Below are 14,089 nucleotides of genomic sequence, written 5' to 3'. Positions count from 1 at the left end.
GGAGAACTAAAGAATCAAAAACAAGGTGAGAAAAGACTCTGGGAAAACAGATGGTGCTGGCAATTAGGGAATGATGAACGCTCTGACAGCTGATTGAGGTGCATTAGCATTAGCATTACGGGCTTTTAGAAATACACCAGGGTTGTTATGAGCTGCTGAACTCTCACTTCCTGTGTACACTTGGCCTTTTTATGAGTCCCTGTTAATAACACCCTTGTGTAGCTGTAAATCCTCTCTTTATGCAGCCTAGGTGCACATTTGCAATCACAGCCATGCGCCGGGTCTTTATAGAGCCACAGCGGGGACCGATCCTGCTGGCGCTTTGTTCTATTCGGGGACATGCAAATGCAAGTTTCGTGCCCAGAAGTAATGACAACAGAAAATGTGGGGAAATGACAGGGGGCCATGAGAAGATACCTGTTTAAATCACGCATCATAAGGCTTTGGAAATCAGAGGACATAAGGCGATTGAAGGATGGGCGGGAGAAGAGTCTGTCCTTCGGTCTCTCCGGTTGGTGGTTTGTGGGCATGTGGAGCTGCGGATTCCTCAGGGCGACGCTGATGTCGTTCAGCAGCCGTGGCAGGGGTCCGAGTTTGAGGATTGCATCCTGCAGGGAGATTTTTATTTTTTTTTAAAGTTAAAAAAAATAAAAATACACTCCTTAACCTTTTGTTGGCGCTACAAACATGAACAAGCATGACCAGAAATGAATAAGTTAATATTATGCCGTTATCAGTTCGAGAAACAGGTCTAAGAAGAAAGATATTTTTATTTGCTCAAAGCAATAAACAAGAATTCAAATTCTTCATTCAGTGAGCTTTTACATTTTGTGCTACTTTATTTTATTTTTCAAACAAACACGGAACAGTGGTGAGCCTTCACAGTTGACTAATAATAAAATTTGACCCACCTTACTGAGCTGTCCCATGACTTCCCACAGCAAGCTGTGCAGCATGGACAGCTCCCTACCAAGGTCGATGTAGCCCTCAAAGCCTCCGGCATTTCCTCCAGTGTCCATGTTGGAAATCTCATAGAGGAACTGCTGCATGGAGCCCCACTCCATCTCCAGGAACTCGTTCATGAAATACATGTATTCCTCCTTGGGTCCAAATCTGAAAAGACAATGATTAGAAGAGCAGTGAAGGAATAAAAGCGATATCATATTGCGTTTACATTTTTAACTAGTACCTTTTTCATCAATATAAAGAAATTATTTAGTTTAAACAAGCTGCTATATTAAGATGAAAAGTTACTTGTAAGTTAGTTTTGTCCCATTTCAAGCATCCAAAGATATTTGCACTAGAAATTAAACAGAAGTACATAGTCAGATATTGTGTTTTTGCTGGATGGATGGGTGTTTGAGAGTCCTTATTTCTGTTAATTAGGATGATTTTCTGCTAACAAAACATTTAAGATCAGAATATTACATCAGAGTAATAAAAAAAGATAAAAACAAAAATGTGAGCTTAATAAAAAGTCAATGTTTAATAGCTGCCTACAAATTGCTATTGTCAAACGCTACTTTTATTCTTGACAGTTACATTTACTTAACTTTTTTGGGGGAAAAATACTTTTTGGAGTTTTTTTTACTGCGCCATAATTTTGACTTTTACTTGAGAGATATCATGACAGTATATTTTTGGCTGCTCTGTCCACCTCTGGTGGCATATCAGAATGAGCCTCACTATTGGTGAATAAATAATCCTAATTTAATTAGATATACATCTCAGAGAATTCAAATCTCTAGCATGTAACTGGATTAAAAAGTACCACCATCCTGTGTTTAGGAAGAGACCAAAAACATTTATGAAGCCCAAAGTCTTGACTGGCGATCCATCAGATTACCTTGAACCTCCTGCAGCTGTGCTGGAAGCAACCAGGCATTTCTAACCTGGTGCTTTTGTTCTTGTTTGTTTGTCTTTTCTGTCCTCTCACCTCCCAGGTGGACAAGACAGACAGAGGCTATTTCTGATTCTGCTGGAGTGAGTTTCTCCTTCCTACCCCCCACTCTGCCTCGCTGCGCGCCCTCAGGATGAGATATTAAATCGAAGGGATGATTCACACAATCCCTCCACTTTCAAACTGCCGTTTCACTGAATAAACTACTGAATAAATACATTAAATGAGGCTATTCCTAACCGAAGCGGACCACAACTGAATTCGATGAGATTGTATTTAGCTGGATCTCAATCAGGTTTATTTACTTTATTTAAAGTGCTTTATCTACAGATTCATTTGTTTTAAATTAGAAAAATACATTCAACTAAACTGAGCAGAATTCAACTGAATTTGGCTCAATAGGAACAAACATATTCACATCTAAATACTGCACTATATATAGTACTGCAGAGTACTGCAGTACCAATGACATTGCAGTAACTTTATGTCAGAACTGCTTGGACATAAAAGTATTTTTAAGGACCTTTAAAGCAAATGTAGGATGTATATAAAGTAGGCAGCATTGTCAAAAGTCATTTGAATGTTATTTCTGTTTACTTTCTTTAGTATCAAACAAAGATAACCAGAGGAAAATGGAAAGGGCCGTTTTCAATGAGGATTTCATGTATTTGGGGTAAAAATTGGTCATAACCAATCAGGCCATAATTGAAAAACTAGCATCGTTAAATTTAAAGACTATAACCTGCTCTGCAGAACACATATCAATTAAATAGAACTTGTCTGGCAACATGAAGTAGGCAAAAAGATCTAAAAATATAAATAAATAAAAAAGAGAAAGAAGAAAGCAAGTCATAACCAGATTTAAAGAAAATGCTAAACCAGATCAGAAAACAAGTTACTGGCATCTATCTGTTTGGAAAAGTTCATTTTTAAGGCTTTGGGACTCCAGTAAACCACAAAAAGAGCCATTTTCTACAAATAGAGGTGAAGTGAAATCTTTTTGAAGTTATGTATCCAGTTATATAAGAGCCTAAATATAACAGTTCAGAAGAATAACATCATAGTAACAATCAAGCATGGCAGTGGTAGTGTGATAATCTGATCCTGCTTTGCTGCTTCCTAACCTGGATGTCTTTTGATTATTATCAGAATCATGAAATCTTCTCTGAGACAGCAAATCCTGAAGGACATGCACAAAGATTCACAGCACACCCAACAGTTGGCATCTGAAGGGCTGTTGGGTGTGCTGCCCTGAGGGTTTTGAGGGTTTTTGTGGCCACATTTGAGCCACAAAACCCCACAAATGTGGCTGACTCAAAAAGAAATCCTCTGAAAAGTTGGCCAAATTTCCTCCACAGTGATGTGAAACACCGTTACCAGTTATTATAAACACTTGATGCAGCTGCTGCACCAAGCCCGTTATCAGGTTTATAATACAATAATTTTATTGGCTTGGTTTGGATAGTTTTTCTCTCTGACTACAACATTTAAGTGACAAAAACGCAAAAACCGAAGAAATCAGGGCAATAACTTCTTTACTACACTGTATCCTTAAAATCACATTTTGTTTAGTGAGCATCCAGTTAAGCACAATAAGATGAGTGTGAGGAGAAGTTTCAATGTCCTCCGACTGAGTTGGATAAATTCTACTGATGACGTGCAACTAGATTGTTGAAGCCGGTGCTTCTGTAAGCCAGAGGTTTAAATAAACACATCGGTGTTCTCGCTTTAATCAGAGTGTCAGTAAAGAGAGCAAACTGAAAGAAATGTGTCACTGCAGAGAGGCTCTGAGCTCACTGCGTGTGAGTAACAGCTTAAACCCTCGCAGGCAAAACTGCAATCCTCTATTTCGGCGAGGTTAGGCCATCCCACCCGAGCGTCTGCAGGTCTAAAAATTAACCACATCGAATCAGCACAGCAGAGCCGAGGAGACTCACTTGGTGAAGCTGGCCAGGTTCTGCATCACCTTGGCGATGAGCGTGAGCGTGCGGGACGTGCGCTCGGCCGGGTACTCCTGCATCAGGTTGAACAGGGACGGTGACATGATGGCCGGGCACATGAAGCGCAGGAACAGGGAGGAGCTGATGAGGCTGTCGGCGAGATCCTCTCTTCCTCGCTCGGCGCATCTGGCTCTCCAAGAGGCAAAAACCTCCTTCAGCTCCCGGGGAAAGATGCTGAAACAAGAACATTGTTCTTATTACAGCAGCTGTCAGGGAGAACAGCGAGGTGGAAATGCCGGGAGACTGAAAGTTATAGAAAGTTATCCCACCATATTACTCTCTTCAAGAGGAAACATTTCTGTTGAATACTTTTCTTTTCTTTTTTTTACAGTGAAGTCTTGTGCTGCTGTTGTTTTTTATACCTCTCTGTTACACAGACGAACAATTTCACTTGAAATCAAACAGACTTCTTAACCTTATCTTGAAACATGCAACATCAAAACAGCATCCGGTGTGTTTAATCAATGTTACCCCAACTTAAGTAAAAGCAATTGTTATATAAAAACAAAACATTAATCTGAGCACACATATTCAAAGGAAATAGCTGTAATTTCACAATTTAACAAAAATATATGTAGCTGAAACCATTGTTTAATGTACACTTGATCAAAGTGAACTTTAGCCAGTAATCTATCACTTTCTGTATCCTTGACATGTGAAAATGAGGTGGAGCACAGGTCCTCTTACCTAAAGTGCAGTGAAAAAAGTATTTTCTCCCTAACAGATTTCCCCTTATTCAATTAAGAATTAATTGTAATTAACCACAATTTCTTAGTTCAACGTTACGAGTCACATCCAGCTCTGATTAATGCTGGAATTGGGGAAAAAAAAAAAATCAAATGAAATCACTTAAGCAGAAGCAGTCTGACAACATGAACATGAACATGAATAATGAGGTGAACTGCTACTTGACATTTTTGTTGCCTTTGATTTGCTGTAATGCCAAGAGCAGAGATAAGGAAGACTGTGGATTTTAGCTTTTACTGACAGTTTCCATTTTCACCATACGTATTAGGATATATTTGGTGTTTGAAAAAAATGTTAAGACTTTTTTAGAAAGATCTAATTATTTGTGCTTCTGTACATATGATGTAATGTAAAATACATATTGCCTTACATGGATTTTTGACAAAAGATTAATCAAGTTTGAGGCTTTTTACAGATTTTCAGGGGTTGAATTGTTGAGAGTGCAGCACATGGTCACAGAGTCTTCAAATGCAAATAATCATAAATTTATCCTCAACAATGAATATGGAATAAGAACTGACCAGAGGGAGTTGATGATCTTGCAGAGTAAAAGCTCGCAGCACATCCGGAGGTTGGCTTGGTGGTCAGCAAGGACTGACGGTGGGACACGCATTGGGTCCACCTCACAGTTCTCCTCAGACTCGTATAAGGCTCGAATGAAATCACCTGGAAAGTGGACAACAGAGATCTGGGACTTAGAGGAAATTCCTAACCCAAAGATATATGCAGAGAGGCTAAAAAATGCCTGGTAAGGAATGCCTGATCGTGCCTGAAGAGTGGAGAATGACAAAAATGGCAATGTCTGGGTGATGGGCTTGATTGAAATAAATCCTTATTTTATTAAAATTACTCGGTCTCGGAGTCTCCTCACATCGGCATTCTTTAAAGGCAACATGAACCCCACTGTTTACACTTCAAGGGCAAAACGCATTGGTTTTTAAAGGACGTTTTGGTATAATTTGAATTTATGTAAAAGATCACCCATGAAGTACTAACAGGTACACAATTCGCCACAGTGCAAAAACAGCCCATTGCATTTCTCCTACAAGTCAAATTTTATCTTCATAAATCTTTCCTTAACAACCAGGGGGTTCCAGGCCTGTCCAGCTTGCATGGAAAAATGCCACCAACTCCAGCCAAAAATCATCAGTAATCCTCTTTTTTCCTCTTCTCACCTTTTACTGATAGATATAATGAGGATGTACAGAGACAGGTATTCTAGGATTTATATATATTTATATATTATCACTAAGGCTAACTCAGTTCGGAACAAGGCGTTTTACTAGGTCTAGGATTCATAGGTAGGATTCATCAAAGATTCATAAAACATTGTCTTTTGCTTACTTTGGATTGCTTACTGCTATTAGCAACACAACCTGAGGAGTTTTTTCATCCATTTAATCTGCAAAACACAAATGTTTACAAAGACTGCCATACAGTGCTGTTTGTGTTTCTGCTCATATGAAATGCAAACCATCAGAGACAAAGTAGCACCTGCAACTCTTACAATATCTGACATGCATGTCAACCACATTTAGTACTGAATTCAGGTTTGCTTGAGGATCCCCAATTGTCAAATCAGAATTATGACTTCAGGGAGGTGTTATTTTTTTTGTTGTCGTATTTAAACTTAAAATTCAGAACATCAAATTTCAGAGTACATCAAAGGCCAAGTCATTAAAGCTACTGCAATCCTGACTAAGGTAGATAGAAAAAAAATGAACGGTCTCACTTAAATCAGTTTCATCTGGTCAGTAAACCAGAAGAATCAAGGCTGAATAGTACTGTTAATATTATTCTCAACATAATAAAACATAAGGAAAATATCTCTTACTGGAGGTCAGTAAGGTGGAAAATGAGCATTACCTTTGAAATAAGGCTAAGGAGTAAATGGTATGAGATTTGTCAAACATCTGCTAAGATGGCTAGAAAACTTAGATGGGAAGTAAAAGTAGAGATAGTACATTTTGAAAGATCTAGTCAACAGTCTTTATTGGATACACCTTTTAAGCTACTTGTAAACACAAATGGTGACTTAACCAATCAGATGGCAACTAATGAATGTATTTAGGGATCTATACAAGGAAGACGCCACCATGTTGTAAGCGATCATCTCATTTTTGGTCATTTTTTAAAATTAGATATTTTTAACACCGGAGCTACTGGCGGTCTTACCTATAGCTTCCTTGAGGTATCTGTGACCTATTAGTTTGAGGTACTCTTCCACAGCCTTTGTAGCCAGTGTGTTTTCCCGAAAGATCAAATGTTCACGGTCCATAAATCGATCTACCTCACACATCGCCATGTCTGAAAGAAACTCCTACGAGGAGACACAACGTGAAGTTCAATAAAACAGAAAAGTTGCAAGCAAGGGAAGTTTATAGTATCATTAATCTCAAAGGTAATTTAGCTACAGCTGTCAGAAAAAAATACATTTAAAAGAAAAACATTGCAAAAAAAAGTTGAGTAATATTAAAACATGGGCTGCACAGTGGCGCAGTTGGTAGCACTGTTGCCTTGCAGCAAGAAGGTCCTGGGTTCGATTCCCGGCCGGGGTCTTTCTGCATGGAGTTTGCATGTTCTCCCTGTGCATGCGTGGGTTCTCTCCGGGTACTCCGGCTTCCTCCCACAGTCCAAAAACATGACTGTCAGGTCACTTGGTTTCTCTAAATTCTCCCTAGGTGTGAGTGTGTGTGTGCATGGTTGTTTGTCCTGTATGTCTCTGTGTTGCCCTGCGACAGACTGGCGACCTGTCCAGGGTGTACCCCGCCTCTCGCCCGGAACGTAGCTGGAGATAGGCACCAGCAACCCTCCCGACCCCATTAGGGACAAGGGTGAACAGAAAATGGATGGATGGATATTAAAACATAACTATTGCATTTAAAATGCTAATTTCTAATAAATAAATGACTAAGATATTTATTTATTAGGAAGTTTTAAGAAAAGTTGCCGTAAACAGTAATATTTACAGGAGTAAATTTGTTGATTTGCTAATAAACCGTCTATTGAACGATATTTGCTAAACACAGCCCAAATATTTGGTTGGTTGATTCTTTATTTACCTTTGTTTTCCCTGTGCTCTGAAGAATGTGCACCAGAGCAAACGCCACCTCCTCTTTACTCTTCACGCTCAGCAGCGGCTCCAGCACCGCGCACAGTGTTCGGTAGTTGTTGGTGATGTACTCGGCAAACTCCTTGTACAGCTCCATTGGGAGAATATTCATAGTCTGATAGCGCGACTTGACACGCAGCGAAGCATTGATCACTTTGGCACTTCCAACGCCGCCACCTTTGGCTAAAACACTGGACTGTATCACCGGGTACCACTGCTCAACAAACTGTCGGCCCGTGATGCTGGATATTGGGATGCTGACGAGGCCGATGTATGTGCTTTTCTCCTAATTTGCAAACAAGACGGATTTTAACCCTGATATGCTTTGTATTTTTTAGATCAAACATATAAAAAGTGCTGAAACGTAATGCTTACCTTGCGTCTCTTTTTATCTGTCTCTTTGTAAAGGTGCAAACGAAGGCTACGAATGGTTGGCAAATTGTTAAACTCAAAATGTTCTCCCCAGAAGACCGTGTCGGTGCGGGGTTTGCTGGTGGTGCGCGCGTACAGCATGTCGTCCAGACAAAGCTCGCAGTAGTAGCGTTTCTTAGCTGGAAGATCTCGAGCCTCAATTATCCACAACTTGAGCACATTCTCCACCCGCCTGCTGTTGTCCTGAAAAGAGTGCTATAACTGCGTTAAACAACCCAGGAGGCTTGAATGTTAAACTTAACTGGACACACACAAAAAAAATCCACTGAGAATACCTTGTTTGGTTTGACCGCTCGTTGCAGATTCTCAATCCATTTGTCTCTTTCAGAAGCTGATCGGCAGGCAAAACATTTTGTCCCTGAATTGGTGGTTACCTGAAGACGAAGCATTTTTAATGACACTGATTTCTTTGCGACTGATTTGTTTTTCCAATCCAAGTTGTAAGATTCAGAAACATTTAGGGGTAAAGATGCAGATTGCAACTAAATTAAAACACTCCGTGGAGGACAGGCTTATTAGTTTTCACTTGAGTTTTTCACTTCAGTTCTTTTCTTTTTATCCTCCTCTGATTATACAAAGTATAAACCAATTTTTGCCTCCTAAGAGGCTTAAGTGAAATCTGTATATCTCTTGAGTGAAATGCAGCTGTTCTGCTGAACTAAAAATAGTATGAAAAGCCACTCTTACCTCAGGGACAAGCACAAATGTGGTAAGAGCACTCAGACGGGAAAGAGCTGATCTAGACTAATCTAAAATGAATAGAATTTCTCTAAAATTAGATTAATGAAGCCTATTCTTCAATACTGGCCCCTAAACTGATCGCTATGTCAACAAAATGCTGGCATAATAAACCGAACTTTACTGCATTGTGCTGCATCTAGGCTGCACAGTTATCAGCATTGTTGCCTTGCAGAAAGAAGGTGCTGGGGTTGAATTCCAGTCAGAGGCCTTCGTTAATGGCATTTTGAAATTGTTGCTTCTCTGGCTTCCTCCCACAGTCCATAAATATGCACGTTAGAATAATTAACCACTTTAATTAGCCCAGAGGGGGTCTGTATTACCCTGTGATGGATTGGCAACCTGCAAATAACCCCAAAACGTCATGCATTTAGTAGGCGTAGGGGATGAATTCCACTTGATTTAAATATGTTTATTTTATAACGTGTTTTTCGAAGATGACATACGACACAAACCCCCAAACCTGCAAGCCTTAATCGTTAAATATCTCTTCTCAACAAAACTTGTAACTCCAATAATCTGTTTCATTATATTAGCTCTAATTAACTAATGAACTATATTTATCAAAAAATATAAGCTCCAGACAGAAATGAAGAGGCTGTGCAGTCGTAGCGCAAATGTTACATAATTTCAGCTGGAGAAAAAGAGAAAAAAAGTGACAGGCAGGCAAAAAAAACACAGAAAAGGAAAAGGTTAGAGAGATTAACACACCTCAAAGCAGTACTCTTGTCCTAAAATGCTAGAGTGGACAGGCTTGATAATGGCATCTTCATCCAGAACTAGGTCTAAAGCCTCTGCAGCACTGCTGGGGGAAAGGAGGGACTCATGGGAGTGGGATTCTTTGAAGCTTTGCATCAAGCGAGTCCTGGTGAGAGAAGGAGACATCGACTTGTATTCAGAATTCATATGGATGTTTTTACAACGTGAGTCACAGCAAAGGAAAATCATCGAGTGTTGGTGTGTATTTCAGAAAATTTCACTTAGCCTGCTGATTTATTTATACCACTTGGAGCTGGAACACATGCAAAAATTGATGTCTTTGAATGTTGTGCTTGCATCATTTCATCGGGGATGACGTTTAAAAACAGTAGAAAAAAAGGAAAATAAATTCATCAATGCTCTGGCCGGCCTGGTGAAGCTCAGGTTCCTGGGATTCATATGGATGTTACTTTACCGCCCATCAACACCTACAAACCCTTAAAAAAATATTAACACCCCACATGACATTCAGAACCTTCAATATATTTCATTTGGTATTAGGATCAAATAATAAAGATTGTTTTTCTGCAATAACAATGTGTCCATCTCTACCTCTGAACTTTAACATCTTGAAAACTAAAATAAACTGGCGCTGGGGAGAAAACACAGTGAAATAGGGAGTGATTAACAAATAAACAATCTTATCCTGCCACATACTGAAAGTTATAGTTTCTGATGTTGCACACATTGATATTAAAATGATCCTAGTGATTAAATATAGTGTGCCATTTTAGAACAGGCTAATTACAAAACAGAAATAAAGCGATGTATGGTGTGACATGAAATGTTGGAGAAAATGAACGACAAAGTTTAACTGCAGTGTGTGTGCGTGTGTGTGGGGGTGGGCGTGGGGGCCTGTGTGTGTGTGGTTGTTTGCTTGGTTTTAAAATTGCTCCATATCCTCAGCAGGACAATGTAGTTTTGCAGCATCATAAAAAGGCTCTGGAGCAGCAGAATCATAACAAAGACACCTTGATTTCACACAGAATATAGCACAACTGCAGGATGCCCTGATGGGTAAGAGGTGTTCCGAGGTAGACCTACACAATATCAGGCAGAATGAGTTATTGTGGTGGCTGATGCTTAGTGCTAGAAAATAGCCTGCAGTGGCTGCTACTGTGCTGATGGTTGGAAAACACACTTCTCTGATTTGCTTTCCCACTTTCTCTTTTAAGGGCAAACAAAATGTTTGTATTTTAGCTAATAGTAGCTCTGCAAACAAAACAGCAATGAACTGAAAGGTTGGAGAGAGATGACATTAAAGATGGAGACATAAAGCTGATAATTATGTCACAAGCTTCTAATAGCTTGTTCACAACATTTGAAAGACAAGGAGGCACAAATTTTAATGTTTTTGTAAAGCAACATGTCAAACAGACCACATACTAAGCATGACATGGAAAAATCTAAATAAATCAAGGTGAAAGTTTAAAAGAATATTTTGGACCCCGACTAGTCTGGTGTGAATGCTCATCTTTTTTTAAAAATGATACCTGAGTGGGACAATTATAAACATTGAATCCACTCGTATGCCAACAAAGGCCACTCCCTGATGAAATAGTCAATAATCCAAAAGACGTATATAATGAAGTTTGCAGATGCACTCAGAGAAATAGATCTTAGCTGTGGAGTCCTGATCTTAGCTTTTAGTTGGTGAAACTAAACTTAAAGTGTTTATTTGTTGACCATTTTTCATTGGGACAAAAAAGGGGTAAACTTGCAAAGCTGAGAAAACAATCCCAACTGTGAGGGTGGCAGCATTATGTTGCTGAGCTGTTTGCTGCAGGAGAGACTGGTGCACTTCACCAAATAGATCGCATCAAGAGAAAATACCGTTTTGTGGAAATACTGAAGCAACATCTCAGATGGAGAGCTGCAGCTTTCATGCAAACTGGTCTTCCAAATGAGGAATGATCCCTCAGTGTCCAGTTTGTTACACATGTCTTCAGGAAAATAAACTCAATGTTTGATCATCACAAAACCTTGATTTCTGTTCCATAAAAAAATTGTAGGTAGAGCTGAAAATAAAATAGGAATGAGCCAACATCTCAGCAAACTGTTCTGAGAAAAAGGAAACAAATATAAATAATTTTGGTAATCCAAAATGACCTAAAACAGGGAAAGGGCTAGTCTGACATTAGGGTTTAAATAACAAGCTTGAATGTTCTTCAGTATAACATTGTCATTTTGTAAATCCACATTCACTTTTGGAGTTAAATACTAACATCCAGGTAAGATTAGGTATTTTAAAATGATGTTTCTGAAATCCTCTCTATTGTGCATTTTAGGCTGAACTGGTTCTACAGTCAAGTCTAGCATCTTCTCTTCAAAGCAGTGAGACATTCCTGTAATCTTTTAAAGTGGACACTTTGTTATTTTTTTTTTTGTTGAAGCTTGATCTAGAAATTGTACTGGTGCACAGAAGATATACCGCAAGGTACATGCCTTGAAAAAACTGGTCTAATCTCTGTGGTGGAAGTGGATGCACAAGAGTGAACCAAATTGAAGCACTCTGTGAGAATAAATCTTATTGTTGAGAAAGGATGGGAGTGTTATCATCTCCATCACTGGCTCCCGAATCATTTCAGGGTCAGGTGAATCTAATTGAAGCTAAATAAGAAGCGGCAAATTGATTTGGCGGCACACACAGATTTGAATACAGTACAAAAAAAAAAAAAAAGGCTGGTCAGTTTTCAGAAATTCAATTCCATCTCACACAGACTACGATAATGGAATGTTTTCTCCCTCATCGTGTTTCCTTATTTGAAACTGTGAAAATGTTGAAATTTAAGTTGGATTATTTTTTTTAAAAAGGCAGGAGGACTGACAGAAACAAAAAATACCGGATAAAACAGTTGATAAATATGCAGATTTAATGCCAATCATCACTGAATAATCATGACCGCCGCGCATAAAAAGTGCTCTGATAAAATCAACAGACTTTGGCAGCCGAGCCAGAGCAGCTGCGTCGAAAAGCTCGAGTGTGAAGTTGGATGCCGAGGGTTTACAGGAAAGTCAACTTAATGCTACCGAGTGAATTAAGCGTGTGTGGGCAGGACTCAAAGCGAGCTGTGCGGGCAGCTGTCTGAGGCAGCGGTGAGAGGGGCGCGCCGACTCAAACCCCAACATCATTTAGCTTTCGCTCACAGGCTCCATCCCTGCTGCCCCCACACAATCCACTGGGTTAATTTATGATTTATTTCGACATCTGAAACATTGCATTCTAGCACACGAGGTTTTCCCACATCCTCTGCTAAATGACACTTTCTTCGTTCTCCCATGTCGGACATCCACACCAGCCCCAAATATGTCTGCAAAGCGCCTCCTGCTGTGACGGGAAAGTGTGCCGTCAGCGATACATTTTTACTCCCTCTTGACATTCTTGTATTTCCCATATGGGCTTCGTGACTGGATTGTGTGAAGGTTGCATAAAATTTTGAAGCGCAAGATCCAGCTGAGGATGTGACCTCCCCCTTCTCCCCCCCACACACACACAAAACAAAAGAAGTCTGTCATGAGACGCTCCAAAGCTGCGAGCTGCTGCATTCCGACAAAATGTAAAAAAAGAAAAAGGGCTAAATAAATAAAAGTCTCTCAGACAAGATAAATGTAAGCATGTGGTGAAAACAATTCCTCTGGTATCACTAGAGCTTCACTTTGTTTCTGTTTTTTTTACTAAATTAAATTTCATTATGAAAGCATAACTGATTAAACTTCTTTTATCAAGACAAAATGTGTCACAGTTGCATACAAAATTATTTAACCGCCCCACTGCAAACTAGTTTTAGTTCCACATTTAGTTCAGATGTTTGCAATAAACAAATTGCAAAAGAACAGTTTAAATAGTTTGGAGAGATTTTGTCCAAACTTAACAATAAATCCTAGTTTCAATGTTTACCCATTGGTTACCGTTATGCATCAGAGCGCACATTTGTAAATCAGGTGTAGTCTCAGGCATATCAAATGCAAACATTCAAAGGCTTCATTAGTGGGGGGATAAGTAGACACATAAGCTCAACAACAAAGATATTTATTGTTTTTAAACACCTGATCATTGATGTAGCTTCTCTGAAATGTGGACTATGAATGCTGATATTAGCGTTGGGGACGTCCGTGCTGCTGCAACATGTTTTATATTTTAGGTTTGAGCAGCTTTGGTGGTAGGTCAGCTCCTTTTAGCACAACTTGGACACAACAATAATCTTTTCCAGCATCCCATTGGATGTGGGCCAAGAGAAGTAATGTTGTTTGTTTGGCATCAGATTTTGCTACCAGAATCCAGCTGGTCAAAAACGCTGGACTGACTGCAAAAGACGTTTAGCGAGACCTTATCAGTAGTATGCCGGGATGAAGACGAATAAAGCTTACATTGAACAGAATTACAACCCTAAAGTAAAACAC

General features: G+C 39.4%; 1 protein-coding gene across 4 annotated transcripts in view; it reads right to left on the bottom strand.

Annotated features, from left to right (window-relative positions):
- The window catches only part of LOC114155904 (ras/Rap GTPase-activating protein SynGAP-like), a 59,733-nt gene that overhangs the window by 20,821 nt on the left and 24,823 nt on the right, over nucleotides 1-14,089 (bottom strand). For 3 of the 4 annotated variants that reach the window (XM_028036052.1, XM_028036050.1, XM_028036054.1), the window contains 9 exons: nucleotides 9,641-9,794; nucleotides 8,467-8,565; nucleotides 8,135-8,386; nucleotides 7,710-8,045; nucleotides 6,823-6,967; nucleotides 5,169-5,313; nucleotides 3,838-4,074; nucleotides 912-1,113; nucleotides 418-608 (listed from right to left, as the gene is read on the bottom strand). In XM_028036052.1, the coding sequence (XP_027891853.1) occupies nucleotides 418-608; nucleotides 912-1,113; nucleotides 3,838-4,074; nucleotides 5,169-5,313; nucleotides 6,823-6,967; nucleotides 7,710-8,045; nucleotides 8,135-8,386; nucleotides 8,467-8,565; nucleotides 9,641-9,794 (1,761 nt within the window). The remainder of the gene's footprint in view (nucleotides 1-417; nucleotides 609-911; nucleotides 1,114-3,837; nucleotides 4,075-5,168; nucleotides 5,314-6,822; nucleotides 6,968-7,709; nucleotides 8,046-8,134; nucleotides 8,387-8,466; nucleotides 8,566-9,640; nucleotides 9,795-14,089) is intronic. The other variant, XM_028036051.1, reaches the window with a different exon arrangement.

The sequence above is a fragment of the Xiphophorus couchianus genome, chromosome 13, assembly GCF_001444195.1.
Source record: "Xiphophorus couchianus chromosome 13, X_couchianus-1.0, whole genome shotgun sequence".
Classification (NCBI taxonomy): Eukaryota; Metazoa; Chordata; class Actinopteri; order Cyprinodontiformes; family Poeciliidae; genus Xiphophorus; species Xiphophorus couchianus.
The sequence above is the reverse complement of the archived record's forward strand: the minus strand, read 5'-3'. Positions and strand labels throughout refer to the sequence as shown.